The sequence below is a fragment of the Aquarana catesbeiana genome, linkage group LG04, assembly GCF_042186555.1.
Source record: "Aquarana catesbeiana isolate 2022-GZ linkage group LG04, ASM4218655v1, whole genome shotgun sequence".
Classification (NCBI taxonomy): Eukaryota; Metazoa; Chordata; class Amphibia; order Anura; family Ranidae; genus Aquarana; species Aquarana catesbeiana.
This window is the reverse complement of record NC_133327.1, coordinates 402,752,986-402,776,085: the sequence shown is the minus strand read 5'-3', so window position 1 is coordinate 402,776,085 and position 23,100 is coordinate 402,752,986. Positions and strand designations below refer to the sequence as shown.

Here is a 23,100-nt window from a genome sequence, read left to right as displayed (position 1 = left end):
GTGTAGGACATATTTGTTACTAGGCAATTAAATTATCAGCATTGCAAATAATAATGATTTGCAATGTCGATACGTTAAGCTTTTATAGGCTTTTGAACTTTCTTTTTTTTCACTGTGTAGCATTCAGTATTCATTGCTGTAAACTGTAACTGTTATCCTCATGTGGACTGATTGCATAGGCGATTCCATGTGTCTATATTTAAAAAAAACTTGGACATGCCGATTAGCGTCAACACAACAAAAGTGTGCACAAGCAAAAGGGACCATCCTAAGTAATCATGCTACATATCAAGCTAAACGGAAATTCCTGCCTTGTTTTTAAATGTAAGCTTGTCAGAAAGGGGCAGGTGAACTTTAAACATAAAGAACACAGGAACAAGAAAAAACTATAGTGGGCTTATTTATAGCTTATGGTTTAAGAATGTAAAAGAACTGAGCTACTAAACATAAAATACAATCTGGGATGCTGATAGGCTGCACAACAGCCTGCATATACAGTATATCCCAAAAGTGAGTACACCCCTCAAATTTTTGTAAATATTTTATTATATTTTTATGTGACAACACTGAAGAAATGACACTTTGCTACAATGTAAATTAGTGAGTGTAGAGCTTGTATAACAGTGTAAATTTGCTGTCCCCTCAAAATTGGCCCAATGAGGCTTTTTCCCTCCCCAGTGTCATGCGACTCATTAGTGTTACAAGGTCTCAGGTGTGAATGGGGAGCAGGTGTGTTAAATTGGATGTTATAGTTCTCACTTTCTCATACTGGTCACTGGAAGTTCAACATGTCACCTCTTGGCAAAGATCTCTGAGGATCTCAATAAAAGTATTGTTGCTCTACATAAAGATGGCCTAGGCTATAAGAAGATTGCCAAGACCCTGAAACTGAGCTGCAGCACGGTGGCCAAGACCATACAGCAGTTTAACAGGACAGGTTCCACTCAGAACAGGCCTCGCCATGGTCGACCAAAGAGGTTGAGTGCACGTGCTCAGCGGCATATCTAGAGGTTGTCTTTGGGAAATAGACATATAAATGCTGCTAGCATTGCTGCAGAGGTTGAAGGGGTGGGGGGAGGCAGCCCGTCAGTGGTTAGACCATACGCCACACACTGCATAAAATTGGTCCGCATGGCTGTCGTCCCAGAAAGAAGCCTCTTCTAAAGATGATGCACAAGAAAGCCCGCCAACAGTTTGCTGAAGACAAGCAGACTAAGGACATGGGTTACTGGAACCATGTCCTGTGGTCTGATGAGACCAAGATAAACTTATTTGGTTCAGATGGTGTCAAGCATGCGTGGCGGCAACCAGGTTAGGAGTACAAAGAAAAGGATGTCTTGTCTACAGTCAAGCATGATGGTGGAAGTGTCATGGTCTGGGGCTACATGAGTGCTGCCAGCACTGGGGAACTACAGTTCATTGAGAGAACCATGAATGCCAACATGTACTTGACATACTGAAGCAGAGCATGATCCCCTCCCTTAGGAGACTGGGCCATGGGACAGTGTTCCAACATGATAACGACCCCAAACACACCTCCAAGACGACCACTGCCTTGCTAAAGAAGCTAAGGGTAAAGGTGACTGACTGGCCAAACATGTCCCCAGACCTAAACTCTATTTTACTCTATCATCAAACGGAAGGTGGAGAAGCGCAAGGTCTCTAACATCCACCTGCTCTGTGATGTCCTCATGGAGGAGTGGATGAGGACTCCAGTGGTAACCTGTGAAGCTCTGGTGAACGCTGTGCCCAAGAGGATTAAGGCAGTGCTGGAAAATACTGATGGCTACACAAAATATTGACACTTTGGACCCAATTTGGACATTTTCACTTAGGGGGTGTACTCACTTTTAGACATTAATGGCTGTGTTGAGTTATTTTTAGGGGACAGCAAACTTACACTGTTATACAAACTCACTACATTGTAGCAAAATGTCATTTCTTCAGTGTAGTCATTTGAAAAGATATGATAAAATATTTACAAATATGAGAAGGGTGTAGTCACTTTTGTGAGATATTGTATGTTAGAGCTACTTTTCTTTGCATCAGCAATTTAGCATATAATAATTGAATTCAAATAGCAACATCTATAAGAAGTTTAAAGATTTTACTCAAACTCTCTAGCTCAGTTTTTCACAATAGTCAAAGTTACTACAAATTGAAATGATTGAAACAGTACCATTCATGATATTTTGTAAAAAGGAGAGGTAAGTACTCCATTTGCAGGGATACAGTCATTTACCCTGTTAGAAATACATTAAAACAGATGTATGATGGTTTTTGAAATTTTTTATTGTAGGCCTATATTATTTGGACAAGTCAGTTCACTGGTGTTCCGAGCTGACTGGTTACTGAAAATAATATATCTGCCAGTTATATTCTAAATGTACCTTGGGCAAATGTTGGTTTTAATTATTTTCATGTGTAATATGACAACACAAATCCAAAACTGGTTTTCAAGCACTCACGGGTCTTGCATAGGAGGAAGATCAAAAACAGGACTGTTTGATCTTCCTCCTCTGCAAGACCCATGAGTGTCTCTAAACCAGTTTTGAATTTATATGAATTTCTTTGTGGGTGAGCACCTGGGCATTTAATTGAAACAGAGTGAAAGGAAATCAGGAGAATACTGCATTATGGCCACTAAATTGAGCTAATGATTATAGTAAAAAAGTATATATTTCCTATGCTCATCTGCTCCATCTAGATGCACTAATGCACTGCAGTGCCCTGCTGCCTCTGACTGCTAATTTCATGGGATTTGGAGTTTCCAGCCCCACTGGAAGAGAATTATTTAAAAGTTTCCCAGTGTTGGACTTTAATATGTAATTAATATGAGGTGCTTTGTCTTCATATTATTTTAGTTCAAAACATTTTAACTAAACTGAAACAAATTTCAACTAATCGAGCTCTTTTAGTGTTCAGAAAACACAGAAAATGTTCATATGGAGGATATTTTATAACGTAAAGCTAAACTCCGTAATTAGAGAAAATCTGCCATTACAGTGGGGTCCCCCCAAACTGCAAGGACTAAATGCTCATTTAGTGCAGGGATATGGTATAGTACTTACCGTATGCCTGGCTCCAGCAGGATCCCTCAATCCATGTGATTGGTTCTACGCCACCAACTTCCCTAAAGCACTATCAACTGCAGTCACATGCTTGCCTCCTCCATATAAAATGCAGGGTTAATAGCTTTGCAATGTTTGTGATGCAGAGGGACTGCTCACAGCCTGCCCACACACCAGAGTTTCGGGTAGAAATGAACAGAGCTGGAGCCTGCCTCACCACAAATGATAGGGTAACTACACCTTATCTCTTTGCCCCTATACTAAACAATCATTGCACTTACAGTGGGGCACCCTGCACTGCAAGGGTCGATTTTATCTAATTCCTGGAGTTCTGCTTTAAAAATACATTGCTAAGATGTAATGAAATACAGAGGCAAATGTGATTCCTAATTAAACAAATATGTATATTTGCACAGTTTAGGGGAGATTTTAAAAAAACTGGAGACTGCAGCATCTGGGGCAGCTGTGCATGGTAGCCAAACTGCTTCTAACTTCAGCTTGTTCAACTAAGCTTTGAAATAAAAAAAAAAACCTGGAAGCTGATTGGTTTCTATGCAAAGCTGTTGCACTCTCCGGTTTTATTAAATCCCCCTATATGTCTTGTAGCATTACTTCTGCCACTGTGTATGTAATAGTATACATTGTTCTCTTACATAAAATTCTATATTTTTTTAGGCTTATTGGCTGTACTAAAGTTTTTAGTACTGTTATGATATTCAAATGTGTTGTCTTATCAAAAATCAAGCTGTATAGATTATCATGTTACAATCCATTTTAACTAGTAAGATTTCAGTCCTGGAACACATATTCCTGTAAACATATCACAAGACTCACAGATAAGGAACATTAGTACCGTTGAAGCATTATGATGTTTCCAAGCTGTTCAAAAGATGTACTCAAGAAATATATTTTGGATTAATATCAGCAATCACATTTTCCCAGGAGGAAAATCTGTTTATACCATTGCATTTCACTTTATGGAAAGGGCAGAATGTTGGCTTATAAGCAAAGTATTTTAAGAAAGAGGCCTTTGTGTCTTAGCTAAAAATCATTTTAGTCATACAAAATAGATGGGCTTTTTTGGCAGCAGTTGACAGATTTTCATAAAATTTATCTGAAGTTAGAAAAGACTATGTATAATATAAAATGGCTGACCTCCACTTATTGATTGATTTTGTTTGTTTTGTTTTGTGTGTCACTTTTAAATAGTTTAAGCACCATGTTCATTATTTGGCACATACAAAGACCCTTAAAGTGTTATTTATATCTCTGTGCAATATTCAGACTTTGATTGTTGTCATGGGAAAGAAACAAAGCTATACTGTGTCTGTGAAAATACAGCCTAGCACTGGCACATATAAACAGATATGCATGTTGTCACATCAGCTCCCCCATGGCAACAGACACATTTGAATATGTTCCCGATATAGAGACATAAGCAACTTAAAGTAAACCTGTGATCTGCTTAAGAAGGGGCACATGGCTTCTCTTAGTTTATTTTCTTTCTTTTAAAAAAATCCTCAAGTGTTGTAAAAAAAAAAAAGAAACGCAGCTCACCTGCAGTGTAGAGCTGTCCCCCTTACCCCAAATCCACCCCCCCTTCCCTCTACAGTAGCTCTTTTTCCCCTCAAGATGACCCCAGTGTATCAGTTTTAGCGCATTTTGCAGGACATCATAACCCAGTCCTCTGAGGAGGCACTGCCAGGACACCCTTCATTCACTATGTAGTGGTGCAAAGAGCAGTGCTGACGTCATAATGTCAGAACTGCTCTGTGCATCAGTAAGGACCTTCCAGCCAGAGAAGAGACAAAGAGAAAGAGAGCCTTAGATATACTGGGGTTGGGGCATTGAGCTGAATTTTATGGAAATACAATATTAATTCTATATTACTAATATCCAATTATTATATTCATCAAGGAGGTTTGGTTAGGCTTTCATGATGCTTTTCTTTAAGCACATGTATTAAAATAATAAAAAACGGCTCTTAGTAGACTATATGATAGCAGACATCCCTGATGATACCTCAGATTAGTCCTATAGGTGTTTCTATGTGCCCTATGTTCTCCAAACTTGCAGATTTCATTCTATGTAAATGCCCCCCAACTTCAGATAATGCTTAGAGTAACTTGACAGTGAGGCCATATCTGGAGATCATAATACTTTGTTAGGGGTAAGTAGAGCACCTCTTACCAGAGATGTACAGTCAGAAACATCTATCGAAGTGAAATGCTTATGATTACATGGAGTGTTTCAGGGGCAGTGGAATGGATTAAGGAAATCTCTAGCTGGGAAAGGTTTGGGTGGCCATAGACCATGAGCATGACATCACAACAATTTGTTACTGTAAATGTAATTTGTTTTGTATAAATGTAGTTTAATAGAAATCAAAAGCCAAAAAACCCTGTGTAGACAGACACCAAAACAGAGTGTGTTCATTTGCAGCATATTTGTTTCTTTTAGTAATGTAGGCTATGTTCTTTTATTACATACAGTATATGCAGGTAAGCACTGACCCTTGATATATATTCCATAAATGGTTCCATCCAAATTGACTAACTAGGGTAGAGTTTAAAAAAGTTTTGCCTTCAGTTATACTTTAGTGTTGGACAGAGTGGAGAGGGATTAGAACACCTATAAGGTCTTTATTTCTGTCCCCATTTGGGAGATTTAACCTCTCTATTTGTCCTATTTACTATTATCATTGAAAATGAAAGTGGAAGAAAATCCAATATTTTGGGTTGTCCTCAGAACAGTAATAGAGGGTAATTAATAGGGACACGAGTTCTAGTTACCGTGGGGAAAACCAGGAATTCTCTCAACTTACATGGATTTTCTCTCACTTCCTGTTTTGGCTGTGGGACAGGAAGTGAAGGGAGATCTTTCCAATGATACACATATGGCAAAAAAACTGTCAGGGTTAAATCAGGGATGAATCAAATGTATAGTAAAAATATTACTAATCTTCATTAACACACATTAAAAGATGTAAAAAGCAACAAACCAAAGCAGGACCCCACTCTATTAACATTACCAAACCTGTAGATATCAGCTTTAAATCGCATATTGCTACACCTGCTGTGTAGTACGTTCAAAACAAATATGTCCCAGAAGCTAAAACCTTGCAGACCCCTACAAAAGCATGGTTTCCAATAATAAAAAGAAATGAAAAGTATATGCTCAAAGTGCATGCAGATTTATTTAGGAACAAGGATGTCCCAAGTTTATTACAATTACAATCTTGTTGAGATAATCCCACACTTTAGAGTATGTTTACAGTAGTATCATATAACTCCAATAACTTGTATAAACTGGAAGCCTATTCAGTTGAATACTGTGTAGGTTGCATGGTAGATTAATAGGGCTCAGTTAGTTCACAAACACACTGACATGTCACACATTTGAAGAGTCTATTTGCAGCATGAACAGTCTCACCAAATTATGTTGTGGTCTTTCCATCAAGAGAATCCTGATTGATAGCGAGTTGCGAGCTTTCCCTCTGCTCCGTGCTACATGTGTACTGACAAGCTTCATCATCATGGGCTTCCTTGTGAGTGTGGCTGTAAATAATGCTTGCCATAAATGTAATATAAGGCCATGAAAGAACTGTTATGTCATTATTTAAAAAAAAATCAGCATAGCCAAACTTTAATATTATTATAAATTTAATAATATTATAAATATGTATTCATGAATATGGACATCTTTAGAGTTCATCTTTCAAGTACAATGACCACAAGAAAAATAATCTGTCAAAATGCCACTAGATTGAAGAAATAACACTTATGAGTGTTGTACAGTTTTCTCATGGCAGTGAACCCTGTCCACCCAAATATATATTTCTGTAAAAGATTATCTGTAACAGGGACAAAAGGATTGGGTCTGCTATTACTGCAGAACAAGGCACAAAACTTGACCCTATTTTTACTGGCAAAAAGGTGTGTACAGTATGTTATTTTACTAATTGCAGCCAATTAACATACTGTACTATGACATATTTTATTTTTATACTGGATTTTGTTGTTTTTCCCTATTTATAGAACTGAAATGATGATTTTGTAAGCGTTTGTTAATAGTGATATATTATGTTAATGGCATTTATGTATTTTCCTGTGTCCAGGACTGTGGCAGATCCAGATGATGAGGATTCCAAAAAAAAACTGAACATGAAAACAGACCAGAATCCTGCTCATTTTTCAAAATATTCTAGAATTAAGCAAAAGGACAATTCAAGCAGCAATACATCAATACAAGCTAAGCCATCCAGCTTGACTCAGAATTCCAAGATAGGTGTTCATCCCTTAGAAGATCAAGATTGCAATTTATCATCCTGGAATTTCTCACTAGATTTATCAAGCTCTATATTTCCTGATATCAATAAGAAATCATCAATTAATATGAATCAGTGTTGTATGGCAAGTAAGAATCAGATTTCAGACTTTAGCCTGGACAGATATAATGATGGGCTATGTCACGTTCAGTGGTTGTGTGACATTGGAGGACTTGAAGAAGTGAGCCTGACAGAAACTTTGTTTAACAGCTTAACAGATGTCAGCAGCTTAACTCCAGAAAGGAACAAACAAAATGCCTCAGTGTCAAAAAATGGGCATTTGCATTCAATTGATTTATACCCTGATATGATGATGCTAGAACATTCCCCAGCAGGCTCTGGATATAATTATGTTAACACAATAAAGAATGGAAAATTAGCAGCCAAGATTGACGAATTTAACAGGATTGTATTTAAGACAGGCAAGGGAAATTCAGTTTCTGATGAATCGTTAGATGTGGAACAGCCTGTGGAAAAAAAGCCACCCAGTTTACCAAAGGGTGAATGTCCAACCACTGAGAAAGCCATTATCCAACCAGTTAAAGTACCTGACAACGGTGAACAGGCTTGTTTGAACAACAGCCTTTGTAAGCCTGTTAAAGCTGTGAAAACCAACACTCCAAGCCAGACAGCTGGTCCTCAAAATATAAGTAGCTACCAAAATGTCCTACAAGAACACAACTGGAAAAGAATCAACTTGTCAGGACGGCCTCGATCAGCTGATTCTAGATCTAACTATGGGGTTGTTGAAAAGCTTTTAAAAAGCTACGAGACCAAAACTGCTGCTTCCTTTTGTAGTTCTAAGCAGTCACAGAGCAAACTGACACAATCAGACTTTCTGTTGACTGATAATAATTCTGAAACTTTGAGCCAATGCTTAGAAATGCTTCATCTCGAACAAACAGCAAAAGTTTTTCAGAATGACATCCACTGGCAGCCACGACAGGATACAGTGAGCCTCCAGCTACCAGAGGTAAAATATAACTCTTATGCCTATGTTTACTGTTGTGTTTTGCATGTGACATAATGTCCAAGATACTCAGGGTACAAGGTTTTATGTCAGAACAAATTATTTTCCATCCCACACCGATGCATACCAGAGCTATTTTTAATGGAAAGCAATTCTAAACCTAAATATTTTACAGTTAAAATCATCGCATAGGTTTACCCTGGTTTCAAGTTGGCATTTGAATTCAGTTTTCAAGTGTTTGTTTCACGATTGTAAGGTATTTCAATATAATCACTTTTCCTTTATTTTATTTGCATGAAGCATGTTATATGCCAAGGCCTACCATAGGATCCTCTACTATATTAAAAGTGGAAGTAAGCACCCATTCACACAAGCATTTTTTTTACTTGTTTCCCTATGCCTGACTACACAGAATCCCATTTTTACAAATTGCCCCTGTTCACACTTGTGCGCTGAGTTGCCCTACGCTATATATTCTATAATAAAAAAGTACATGAGCATTTTCTGAGCGTATTCAGGTGTTCTCCCAAAAACTTCAGTAGTAACAGCTGTAAACACACCAAATACACATTTTTGGACATTTTTGCGTTCATTTTCACACATGAAGAATTCCTCTCCTCCTGTAGAACTGCGCTCTTCTCCTTGCCCAGTAAACAAACTCCAGAAGTTTGATACACATGCAAGAAAGTGTGTCTAAAACACCACAACAAAAGAAAAATTGTGTCCCAGAGTAGCTGTTTACTATAATGTGCTAGTATGCACAGCATATTAGCACGTTATAACAGACTTACCTTGCAAGTGATCTCCTTCAACAGTGTGATTTGAGTATATAAAATCATATAGTGATATAGTGTAAAGGTGATTAGTCCATAAATTGGTATAACAATCCAGGGGCATTAGATTAAATGTGGTGATTGTCTATTAATCCAGAATTTTGCAATAAATGTCCAAAAAAGAAGTTTCTTCAAAAATGCGTTTAGATAAACCACACAGTATTAAGGCGAAAGGTGTACAATCCCATAAATGAGCTCACAGAACCCTCACCTTGATGACTTGAAATATCAGCATAAGATAATGTACAGGAATCTGTTCCGCTGTTCCAACATCCACCACCAGAGGGTCCTCCGTTCCACTTAGTGTTAAACCTAAATGGACACTTCACATCCACGTCCTCATACAGTCTCGTACTCCCAGAGAGGGGGAGAGGGAGGGGGGAAGGGATGGTAGAGATAGAGAACTTCAATAGTGTAGTATGTTTATAATTAAAATATAGTTTTATTAATAAAATAGGCTGGACTCTTACATCAATGTATTAAAAAACAAGCATATAACAGATCGCATGGCGTTTGGATGCCGTTCTGACGTCACTTTCGGTATTATTCAACCTCCGGCCACTCCCTACGCGTTACGTCATCACGTGACTTCATCAGGGTAATCAGATCCCCTGATGAAGTCACGTGATGACGTAATGCGTAGGGAGTGGCCGGAGGTTGAATAATACCGAAAGTGACGTGAGAACGGCATCCAAACGCCATGCGATCTGTTATATGCTTGTTTTTTAATACATTGATGTAAGAGTCCAGCCTATTTTATTAATAAAACTATATTTTAATTATAAACATACTACACTATTGGAGTTCTCTATCTCTCCCATCCCTTCCTACTTCCCCCCTCCCTCTCCCCCTCTCTGGGAGTACGAGACTGTATGAGGGCGTGGATGTGAAGTGTCCATTTAGGTTTAACACTAAGTGGAATGGAGGACCCTCTGGTGGTGGATGTTGGAAGAGCGGAACAGATTCCTGTACATTATCTTATGCTGATATTTCAAGTCATCAAGGTGAGGGTTCTGTGAGCTCATTTATGGGATTGTACACCTTTCGCCTTATTACTGTGTGGTTTATCTAAACGCATTTTTGAAAAAACGTCTTTTTTGGACATTTATTGCAAAATGCTGGATTAATAGACAATCACCACATTTAATCTAATGCCCCTGGATTGTTATACCAATTTATGGACTAATCACCTTTACACTATATTATTATCCCAATTTATTGGGCACCATTTGTACACTGTCTATTTATCTTATTTACTAGGCACTTTTGCACTTTATTATTGCTGTAGCGCGGAATCACTATATGATTTTATATATTTATGAGTGGAATGTGAACACTGTTAGATTCTGCCTACAGACAGTTTTTTCACTGTATTGGATTGCACTTTATTGCACGGCACGCACTTTGTTTATTTCTTAATTTATGAGGGGTGCCCTCTGTATATCAATTATTTTGAACACATCTTAGTAGCACGAGGGCTTCTTCATTTTTATTAGTGTGATGTGAGTACTTCCCTCCATCGCCAGCGTTTCCATCTTCTCCCAGTTTTCCCCTGGGTTTGGTATCTTCTGCCGCTTGATTGGCTGGACAGAGATGACTTAAAGCGGAAGCAAACCCATCCATAAATGTTCTGGAAATGTAATATTCCCATTGGTTGTGCTCTCAGCCAAATTGTCAAACCATCCAATGGTTGGTGTCATAACTGATCACATGTGCAGCATCATGGCAGTTGTAGATTAAACAGAGGCAAAGATGGCAGCTTCCTTGGCTGAAAACGGTATCATGCGCATCTGAGTGAATTCACCTTGGCACAGAATCATACATTGACTGTACACTTGCACATCAAGTGCATGTTATGCTAAAATACTTTGTTGCCCTACTTCCCGACTTGTAAAACCTTTGTTGCAAGCACAGGGAATGCAGACAGCCAAGCATAGCAGTAAAAATCCAACAAGAGTTCTAACCCTTTCCTCCTGTATCCAAAACTCAAAAAAAAATTGTCTTGACATGTTTCTATCCTCACAGTTATCCCCATATTTCCATCCTGACAATTTTTCTTTAAAGGAGATTTTCAAGAAATGATCCCCATCTCCTTCAGTTCCTGGCTTTCACCTAATCTCTAAGATTTACTTTCCAGAATTCCCCTAAAGTGCTGTCTGCTGGGAAAATCTGGCAATGAGATGCAACTAAAAAAATGTATATGAGAGTCATATTCTCACAATTAGACTTCAGTCTGCAAAATTATTGCAAACATGAGGGGGTTGTTATTTCTAGGGATGAGTTGTGGGTTTGAACTGATCCGAAGTATTTGAAGTTCTTAGTACTGGGAAATTCACCAAATTCTAATGGACCCCTAATGTCCCGCCTGACCTTTCAACTGTGGTCAGCACTGCAGGGTTAGAATGACCAATAATGGCGGCTTTGGTATGTGCCAGCTCCCTGACTATAAAGAGTGGATTCTGAGCAGCCATTTGTCAATGTGTGTTGGAGTAGTTAAGGGAGAGCTGACAGTCTATGTAGGGCGATTTAGTTGTTCTACAGTTATATTGTGTTAATTTACCATGGATTTCAATGTGGTGAGACAGCAGGAAGGTTCTCTTCCTCTTGCTGCTGTACCTCCAGTGCCTGGTCTATCAGTCCACAAAGTTTTGCTTTGTCTACTGCCTCTATTCCCATGAAAGCAGAGGCAAGTGGGAGTTTTCACCCCTCACAAAACCTGAGTATTGTTCATGGGTGTGGAGCTTGTAGAGTACAGTTTTATCTTCAACTATACTGAGGACTTTGGGTTCTCGAGGCCCAAAGGATTCAGGTCATCAAAGAGAGGGACCACTATTGTGTAGCTTCCCTATAAGATCCCTGATAAAATGGTTAAATGATTCACCTGCTGCTACCATCCCAGAAGGAGCCCAAGATAAAGCACTTTAAGAGGGTTCTGCATAAGAAGCTCATTTCTTACTTTCCTGATGGTGGGAGGATCACCTCTGATGACCAACATGCATCCAGTCCTCTACACTCTGAAAGGAGGAACAGTGCCATTTTTCAGAGTTTTTTTTTTTTTTTTTAAACCACAGTGGCAGGACCCAGCAATTGCAGGCAGTGCCTGAGCAACATGATTGCTGAATACATTGGATTCAGAGCTGATGTGTGCTTTCTGGGATAATTATCATTAGAGCAGGAGGTTTTGTCAGAGGAGGGGAAAATGTCTCCAGATTTTATGTGGCACCACTCAATGTTTCTGGTCCCAATGACACTTAAAAGTTTAGTCTATAGCATCAGCAGCAGGATTTTTGTAGTCAGTGGTAAAACATACTGGTTAATTTTAAGTGAACTGGTCCACCCTGTTTCTACAGCTGGACCTCACCTGCAAAATTGTATTTTATATGCTGCAAGGTAAATCTCTTGTTTTCAGTACTCAAATGCTGTAAACCTGCCACACAGTGTTTCTGCAGCTGGATTTTAGCTGCACAATTTCTAATGTTAGTTGCAGGGTAAACCTTGTGTTTTGCCTCAAAGTTTGCAGCCTCTTCCGGTGCTCTGTTCCTGGTTTGTCTCCCAACTAATATACTTTAATTTCTTTTTCAAGATAAACCATGCCTCTGCCCTGTTAAATTTTGTATTGCTAACATACTGCTCAGCCACTGTACAATGTGTGTAGCTGTTGTCTCTCAGATAATAATTTCTATTTAAAGATAAAACCTGCCTCTTCTCTGCCTCTTTAACTGCTTGGCACCGACAATACGCAAATATGCAGAATCTCATGTGATCGCCGTGACTGCCAATCACGGTGGTCACATGATAATAACCCTTGCCTCCCGGCATCTGAAACCGCTTAAAGGTATGGGATGCGGGGCGAAAAAGGGTTACATTAGCCTTAAAGAAGCTGCTAACATACTGTCTAGTCACTGAAGCCACTAGTTACTGAAAGTGTCCATCTAGATGACACTATTCTGTAACATTATACACAGGTTAAAGGCATCTCCCATGCATGTAATGTAAAGGATTGTTTTTTTTTTGTTTTTTTTCTTTTGTTTTTTTCAATGTTTCCCTCTATGGCACATTACTCTCTTCCCACTGTAGGGTATTTAAAAAAAATGTTTTGCTTGGCTAAATGTCTCATTGTAGTGATTGCAGCTCTCAGTTCTCCGTGCCCTTTTTTGAAAATATGTTTTCTATGAGCTCAAAAACTCTCCAGAATTTAGCAACAGGATTCCCCCCCATATCGACTTCAGTACTATTTAAAACTATTCCCTGCAAAGTTCCCTATCGCTAAATTTCAAATCGAGCCTTCAGCGAATCAAAACCAGGCAGATTCATCCATCACTAGCTATAACTGATCTTTTACCAAAATAAAAAAAAACTAGAAAGGACTTTACTGGTACCAGGGTGACACATCTATTAAAATTCCAATATTTTATTAACAACATCATTAACAAAAGTAACAATAAAAAAATATAATTGATCTTGTTTACATAGAGCTTTGATGGAGGTGAGGCCTCCTCTGTGTCATAAGGTAAGTGGTCAAAGACTTTTAAAGTATGTCCATTTTTCTTTCCATGCTCTTTCTAACAATACTGGTTAAGAATGATTACATACAAAGTAACCAAGAAAAATACGATAGGAACGCTGTCCACTGAGAACATCTGGGGATTTCATTAAAAACAGCCTAGAAGCTCAACTTTAGCCAAAACATTTTTTTTTCGGGAAGGGTACAACCTTTTGGGATATTCTTCTGTGACTAATGTCAAACAAAACAGAAGTGAGGTAATAATCTCCCAACTTCCTGTCCATTTGACAAATGACAGACAGAATAGGATGTGATATTTTGGAATTTTATTGCCACCATAAAAAATACATTTTCACTCATTTTTATGTCCAGGTGATGAATGCCAGAACAGGAGAAGAGAAAAAAAAAGTCTCTTCTATGACAATACACATGTATAACCCTTCTTTGCTCTATCCTAAACAAAAAAAACATAAAATTGTCTGGGCTTTAAAGTGAATGTAAACTCAGAAGGTTTTTTTTTTTATCTTAATGCATTCTGTACATTAAGATAAAAAACCTTCTGTGTGCAGCAGCCCCCCTAATACTTACCCGAGCCCCATCTATATCCAGCGATGTCACTGGAGAGACTCAGCTGCCCAGGACTCTCTCTCCTCATTGGCTGAGACAGCAGCGGAGCGCCAATGGCTCCCGCTGCTGTTAATCAAAGTCAGTCAGCCAATGAGGAGAGATGGGGTGTGGCCTAGCCGTGGCTCCGTGTCTGAATGGACACATGGAGCTGCGGCTTGGCTCGGGTGCCCCCATAGCAAGCTGCTTGCTGTAGGGGCACTCGTCAGAAGAGAGGGGCCAGGAACTCTGAAGAGGGACCCGAGAAGAGGAGGATCGGGGCTGCTGTGTGCAAAACCATTTCACAGAGCAGGTAAGTATAACATGTTTGTTTTTCAAAAGCAAAAAAAAAACAAGACTTTAATATCACTTTAAGGACTAGAGCTTCTATGAGTACATTTTGTTCTGTGATCGTATGCACAACTGATTAATATTTGCTATTTTATTTTATTTAATGAAATATTGCTATTGGTAAAGGTAGAACTGGTTAGCAGCTTTGCTCAGTGAATAAACAATACATTTTGCCTTGCACACTGTTAGTCAATACAGTAATACATAGTCATAATATTACGATCAGGCAAATTCCAGGGGCCATATAAACATAGGATGAGGAAAAAGATAAAGATAATCTTGTATATATTTTGCATTGAGATTTGCAAGAGATTGAAAGTAGCTGGTATTTAATGATAAGAAATAAGACAAGACGCTTAAACATTATCACAGTTACAAGATATATGTAGGACTAAATACCACAGAGAAAAATGCTTGAACAACTATACATTTATTAACCACTTCAGCCCTGGAAGGATTTACTCCCCCTCCTGACCAGAGCACTTTTTGCGATTCGGCACTGCGTCGCTTTAACTGACAATTGCATGGTCGTGCGACCTTGTACCCAAACAAAATTGACGTCCTTTTTTCCCCACAAATAGAGCTTTCTTTTGGTGGTATTTGATCGCCTCTGCGGTTTTTATTTTTTGTGCTATAAACAAAAAATCAGCGACAATTTTGAAAAAAAAGCAATATTTTTTACTTTTTGCTATAATAAATATCCCCCAAATATATATAAAAAAAAAAATTTTTTTCCTCAGTTTAGGCCGATATGTATTCTTCTACATGTTTTTGGTAAAAAAAAAATTGCAATAAGCGTTTATTGATTGGTTTGCGCAAAATTTATAGCGTCTACAAAAAAGGGGATAGATTTAAGGAATTTTTATTATTAATTTTTTTTATTAGTAATGGCGGCGATCTGCGATTTTTATCGGGACTGCGACATTATGGCGGACAGATCGGACACTTTTGACACTATTTTGGGACCATTGTCATTTATACAGCGATCAGTGCTATAAAAATGCATTGATTACTGTGTAAATTACACTGGCAGTGAAGGGGTTAACCACTAGGGGGCTATGAAGGGGTTAAGTGTGTCCTAGGGAGTAATTCTAACTGTGGGGGGGCAGGCTACAACACACATGACACCGATCACTGCTCTCCATGACAGAGAGCAGTGATCTCTGTCCTGTCACTAGGCAGAATGGGGAAATGCTTTGTTTACAAAAGCATCTCCCCATTCTACCTCTCCACGATCGTGGGCACCCGACGGACATCGAGTCTGCGTGACCCGCGGTCATGGAGAACACAGTGGGCGGTGGTGCACGCCCGCAGCGCCGCTTCTTAAAGGGGACTTACCTGTACGCCCTTTTGCCCACCAGTGCCATTCTGCCGACGTATATCGCATACGCTGGTCGGGAAGCGGTTAATTAAAGTATTATATTTCTCTATTAATATTATAAATAATACAAAATTATTTCTGTTTGGAATCATTTTGAATAATCTGCAGTGTTCGGGTATAGGGCAACTTTTGACTATGCTCAACTAAGTGCTGTATAGCTGGTTTGTGATTTTAGCAGAAAAAGCCAAAATTATTTTGTTTAAATATCAATTTGTACTTGTCCTAGCAACCTCGACTCCTAAAAATGCCAATATGATGGGTTAAACTTTTCTGAAGAGAAGTCCTATAATGCTGTCTGCAGCCTCCTGACACTGAGACATCCCATGGTACTATGAAAAAACAGTCCTTGGTGGATGAATTTCTTGTTGAGAGCAAATCAACTGTCTCCAAAACAGCTTGTTTACATCAAGGATATAGTGCCTTGAAAAAGTAGTTCCAACCAAAAACATAAATGTATTTTATTGGGATTTTATATGATAGACCAACACAAAGTGACACATAATTGAAAAGTGGAAGGAAAATGATAAATGGTTTTCAAATTTTTTTACAAATAAATATCTGAAAAGTACGGCATGCATTTGTATTCAGCTCCCTTCACTCTGATACCCCTAACTAAAATCTAGTGGAACCAATAGCGTTCAGAAGTCACCTAATTAGTAAATAGAGTCCACCTGTGTGTAATTTAATCTCAGTATAAATACAGCTGTTCTGTGACGCTCTCAGAGGTTTGTTAGAGAACCTTAGTGAACAAAGAACATCATGAAGGCCAAGGAACACACCAGACAGGTAAGGGATAAAGTTGTGGAGAAGTTTAAAGCAGGGTTAGGTTAAAAAAAATCTCCCTAGCTTTAAAGTGGATGTAAACCCAAATTATTTTTTTTTTAATTAAGGCTTGCACCTTGCACGGTATAGGATTTCATGTCATCTGTGCCCAGTCTTGCCACAAAGAGTTAATCCAGCTCTGAGCAGTCCTCTTATCTTTTTTCAGGGAGATAAAAACAGTCAGACAGAGAAATAGATGTTTCTCCCCCTTGCTGTGAGTGACAGGTTATTTACATATCTCATGCACGAGTGTGACAGAGGCATTCTGTGTACTTCCGATCCCCCCTCCTTTCCTCTGGATGTTAGTGGTCATGAGGCATAATCCACAAGACCAACAGAAGTTCAGTGTAAGAAATACACAGGAGAAAATGCATGTTGACAAGGGGAGTGTAGAGGTGGGCGGGGAGTCTACTGACATCATGACTCCACCCATCGAGCTCCAGACAACAGACCCACCCACAGAATCTGCAGTTTTTCGGGTCTCATAACAGACAGAGGGGAGACATTTGACAGGTAAAGATACATGCAGGAGGCATGTTTATCCTTATAGATAACCACTATGGCAGTAGTTTATAAAGGATGAGAGTGGGTTTACATCCACTTTAAACATCTCACGGAGCACTGTTCAGTCCATCATCCGAAAATGGAAAGACTATGGCACAACTGCAAACCTACCAAGACATGGCCGTCCACCTAAAATAACAGGCAGGGCAAGGAGAGCATTAATCAGACAAGCAGCCAAGAGGCCCATGGTAACTGTAGAGGAGCTGCAGAGATCCACAGCTCAGGTGGGAGAATCTGTTCACAGGACAACTATTAGTTGTGCACTCCACAAATCTGGCCTTATGGAAGAGTGGCAAGAAGAAAGCCATTGTTGAAAGAAAGCCATAAGCAGTCCCATTTGCAGTTTGCGAGAAGCCATGTGGGGGACACAGCAAACATGTGGAAGAAGGTGCTCTGGTCACTTGAAATGCAAAATGCTGTGTGTGGCGGAAAACTAACACTGCACATCACCTCAACACACCATCCCCACAGTGAAACATGGTGGTGGCAGCATCATGTTGTGGGGATGCTTTTCTTCAACAGGGACAGGAAAGCTGGTCAGAGTTAATGGCAAGATGGATGGAGCCAAATACAGGGCAATCTTAGAAGAAAACCTGTTAGAGTCTGCAAAAGATTTGAGACTGGGGCGGAGGTTCACCTTCCAGCAGGACAACTACCCTAAACATACAGCCAGAGCTACAATGGAATGGTTTAGATCAAAGCATATTCATGTGTTAGAATAGCCCAGTCAAAGTCCGGACCTAAATCCAATTGAGAATCTGTGGCAGGACTTGAAAATTGCTGTTCACAGACACTCTCCATCCAATCTGACAGAGCTTGAGCTATTTTGCAAAGTAGAATGGGCAAAAATGTCACTCTCTAGATGTGCAAAGCTGGTAGAGACATAATTGCAGCAAAGGTGGTTCTACAAAGTATTGACTCAGGGGAGCTGAATACAAATGCACGCCACACTTTTCACATATTTATTTGTCAATAAATTTAAAAAACATTTATCATTTTCCTTCCACGTCACAATTATGTGCCACTTTGTGTTTGTCTATCACATAAAATGCCAAAAAAAAAAAATTTACGTTTTTGGTTGTAAGTTGACAAAATGTAGACAATTTCAAGGGATATGAATACTTTTTCAAGGCACTGTAGATGTAAGCACAGGGTCAAGCCATAGTTTATGTTTAGTAAAGGTAAATCATCATCAACCATCAAAAGCACAATGTAACCTATTAAAAGCTATGAAGAAGGCATATCGCTACCATACACTGATGTGCATGAAATGAAGATATATGTATCCAGCACATGTAAAACTTTATTTGTTTGGACCAGTACAACACAAAGCCTTACCTGGGACCTCCTCCTCTGATGCATCTTTATGACTGGGTCCATATTTGGGTGAAATGCATTAGCAGAGGAGGTCCCTCGCAGGGCTTTGTGTTTCACTTGTCCAGAACAATGACATTTTACTCACAATGAATACCATGGAGTGCAACTGTTTTTCTTTCAGTTAATGAACTTTCCTTTAGGGGCTGGAACAAGCTCTGGTTTGGTATAAGCACCCTTGAGCCAAGGAGGTGATCCAGTCTAGGGCTTAGGAGATATTTTGACCAAAAATAGAGAAACAGTCTGATTTTTTTGTTTGACAAAGACTAGCATTAATTGTAATCATTTGGCTTTACTTTGTATAAAGTTATATCTTGCAGGTGTGTCTTGATTATTCTCTTCAATTTACTTATTTTTGCTGTGTTCTGTGCTCTTTTGTTCCTACTCAGGTATCACTAATAAAATCATCAGATGGAAGAGGATTCTCTCGCCCTGCGCGGCCTGCAAATCAGCGCCCACCTTCAAGATGGGCTGCAGCAAGTACCCCGACCATAATTCCCGCTGTGAGAAGAGCAACACACTGATTTCTGAAGCAGAAGAATTTCAAACCTAGATAAAAAGCCATGAATCTGGTTCTGAATTATGTAGTGACTTCCGATTTTTAAAGCTGACTCTTAAAAGTGCTAAAGGAAAACTAGGAGATACAAACGAGTAAAGAAGGCAACTGACCTGTAAAATAATCATCACAAAATGGCACTTTGCGTGAAATGGACTGTTGTGCGGACAAGTAAGGCAGCTAATGTTCCAGAAAATGCAGCTTTTCGTCAAAGAAGCTCTTAGGATAGATTGCATACAAACTTTGCTTCCTGCACATTTGTTAAAGGAACAGTCACACAAAGAGCTAATGCTAGAGTGCACTAATGTACAGAAACCCTTACCTTCAAGTCAGATTTCAGCTTTCATCATTTAAGAAGTCAGAACAATGATATCTAATTTATATAACTACAAGTTAATAGCTTGTTGCGTAGTTCAGGACTAGATAAATCACAGGAGCCAGATGGTCATCCTGAGTAAAAATGTGTACTAGATGCTTAACATTTTGAAGTCTATAGTAAATGGAAGCACCTGTTTCCTTGCTCCTAGACTTATTGACTGGCTCCTGAATTATGCGTCTAAACTGAAAATTGATGTAAAAACCCTCAGTGAGAAAGACATAATTTAAAGGGAAACTATAATATATATTAGGAAGGTAGGGTAAGTTACGTTTGTATTGCATTATTTACCTGAAGGTTATTTTGCCCATTTGGTCCTCATAGCTCATACCACCTCAAAAAGGTTGACTCACTTATCCGTGCTCCTTTTACCAGCTTTCTGCTCTGCTGGAGCCCTTGCTCCATTGTTCTAACAGAGTGGGGCTTCAAGTATAGGGAAGAATGTGGGCTCCCTATGTGACAGTACCCCAGCCAAAGTGGCTGATTACGTGGACTGAGCATTGGGGGGGGTGGCAGTGACATCATTGACTTTGTTAAGCTGTGACACCAAAACTTACCCAAGGTGGGCTTCTGAGGTTGTGAGGCAGCATAGACGGGTGAGTATAGCTTGCTGGGGTTGTGGGCTTGACACAAATGGGCAAAGTGACATTGTCTCTGGTCTTCTATGACTCAGTGAATATAATTTACATCCCTTCTTAAAAAATATGCTGAAGTAAGCGAAAATAGTCTTATAGTCTTACAGCAAAAACCTTCAATTTAAAGAGGAGACCAATGCATTTTGTGTACAACACTACATACTATAAAATAGATATTGCATGTGTACACAGCAAACACGGCTTTCCCCATGTTTATATGTATTTAAAAACTATACACATAATACATACACTATACCCTTCCTTATGTGTATGCATTTACAAACTATACACATGAAGAAGGTTTCTAAAACATTACCACTCATTGATAAAAATAACTACACTAAGCTGACCACATTCACGTTATTTTACAAAAAAAAAAAAATTAACTATAGTTTCCCTTTAACGCTTAATTATACTGATACCTGTATTTCCCAGTTATTCTGGGTTCACACTATCACGCTGCATTAGTGCATGCGCATTAATGTGTGTTATGCTCTGCATTAACTTACTTTGCATTAAGGTATTAAAATGAGGCTAAAAAGGCATTTTCTGCAACACAGCACATGGCAATGCACATGTGTTGAGAAGGTGTGTTTAGGTGTCATTCACAATGAATGGCACCGTATCACACAGACACATGTATCATTACTGCAGTTACTTCAGTGCGACAGCATGATCAGGGCCGTAATGTAAAGGTAGGATCTTTCCATGTATGTCTTTTTTTAATAAAGGCTAAAAATGACATGATTTTGTGCAAACTACTATGTTCCTTTAACACTTGTGCTCAAAGGTAGCTAGTTATATTAACAAAGTTTTCTAATATCACCACTCTCAAGTCTTCAGTGTTTTTTGACTAGCAGAACTATATTTCTGTACTTTTATTATTACATAGTATTTTTCATTTTGTATCATTGGTTCTTTTATTTTTGGTAAAACTAGATATTTGTACAGTTCCATTTTGTTAAATATTTTCAACATTTGAACAGTTGTAAATGTCATATGCATGTCACTTAATCATCTTGCATGTTTCAGATGTTGTCACATACTGAGTTCAGACATTGCAGGAGCAATGTTAACATATAATCCACAGAACATACACTTCTTATTTAATCTTAGCTTTCTTTATTTGTAAAATAAAAAAAAAAACAACTATATATCGACTATATTTGCAACTTTTTCTATTAGCCAGCAATTATGCTATTTTTGTGTACATCTGAAGAAAGATTTCAACAGTACAAATGGTAGCCCCAGTTCAAAGGCATGTTTCTCAGTTAATATATACTCTGCTGTCTTTCGTCATTTTTATTGAAATTTAGTTAATTCCGATGTTGAATTAACCACGTTTCTAATGAAGCCGTAATAATTTGTTCTGCTTTTATTTCAATGATCCTGTATGACTTTTAGCAGAAGCTCTTTTTTTTTTGTTTTGGTAGGCTGGTGGATCATATCTAGTAACTCAAGTATAGCAATCTGGTAAACAAACACACATTTAATTTTAAATTTTACTGTGGTCTGCCAGAACACATGATTTTGCTAAACAGCTTATTTTATAATATGGCTTTTTATGTGTAGACCCATTCCAAAAAATGTATTATTCTCATTACATAGGACCATTCAGTGTTACTTGCCAAATTGTAGTGTCACAGTAGTCCTAGTTCTGTTGCGTGGATCCATTTTGCCTGTGAAATTGAAGTCATGAATACAGGATGTTTGATGTTACATTTACTTTGGAGTGTTTGTAAATTGTTGATGGGAGCAAGGACTAGCACTTATGTTATTTCCATCAATACACTGTTAGCATGTTCTTAGTCGCTTTTAGTCAGTGGGTAAACTTTGTTGACTGATATATTAGAACTACAGTACACTTATAAATTTAGCCTGGGTTTTGGCATCGGCTTGTGTACACAAATATTGCATCAGTAGCTACAAGATATATGGCAACTGTGGAGCCAGCAATCTTACACTCTGCACCTACAAATATGTTTTCACCATCTCAAGTTAGATGTAATAAATTATATTCCTGCTGTGAGTAAATGACCATCTTGCTGATGGAATATCTTTCATGTGGCCAATTAAGCATTGTTTTTTTTTTAGGCAGCAAGTGTAAAGAAAAATATTGCATTATTACCAAAAACTCAGGTCAGATTACATTAAAAAAAATGATATTGTTTAGGAATGAAAAGTTGTTTAATTTACTAAATGCAACTAACCAACATTATTTTTTTACTTTCTTTGTATGGAAAAAGTAGCTTTTATTCAAACCTCCTATCTTACAAACTTACAGTCTAGAAGGCTTATTCAATAAGGCAAACAGCTCTATATTAAAGGGTATCTAAATCCAAAAGCAAAAATTTAAGCTTCCCAGTCCCTCGATGATGGGCCTGCATTAGTTTTCTTTTTTTCTAGGCTTTTTTTTTTCTTTATTTTATCATGGTACTCCTGCAAATAATAGATTCCCTGTTCCTGGGTTGCTATATATGCTTCTCCACTGAGTCTATGAAGGGAGCCTTGGTTGGTACCCAGACTGTACTGCAAACCTGTCTGCCTTTTTCTCCATTACAAAGGAACTAATAGGATTGGTAGTTTAAAGAAGAAAGGTAACCTTGTGCTTTCTGGCTTTCTGTTATGTTCACGGGAAGTGACACTGCATTTATGATAAGATCAACAGAAACAGAACCTTGCTGAAAAGGTTATTAACCTGAAAAAGCATAGTGAAGCCTTCTTAAAACAGAA

The 23,100-nt window shown here is 38.5% G+C and overlaps 1 protein-coding gene across 4 annotated transcripts in view; it reads left to right on the top strand.

The window, feature by feature from the left end:
* Window positions 1-22,481, top strand: part of MTCL3 (MTCL family member 3) — a 159,704-nt gene extending 137,223 nt beyond the window's left edge. For all 4 annotated transcript variants that reach the window (XM_073627223.1, XM_073627221.1, XM_073627222.1 and 1 more), the window contains 2 exons: window positions 7,189-8,371; window positions 19,190-22,481. In XM_073627223.1, coding sequence (XP_073483324.1) covers window positions 7,189-8,371; window positions 19,190-19,324 — 1,318 coding nt within the window. In that variant the 3' untranslated portion in view covers window positions 19,325-22,481. The remainder of the gene's footprint in view (window positions 1-7,188; window positions 8,372-19,189) is intronic.
* The last annotated feature ends 619 nt before the right edge of the window (window positions 22,482-23,100 follow it).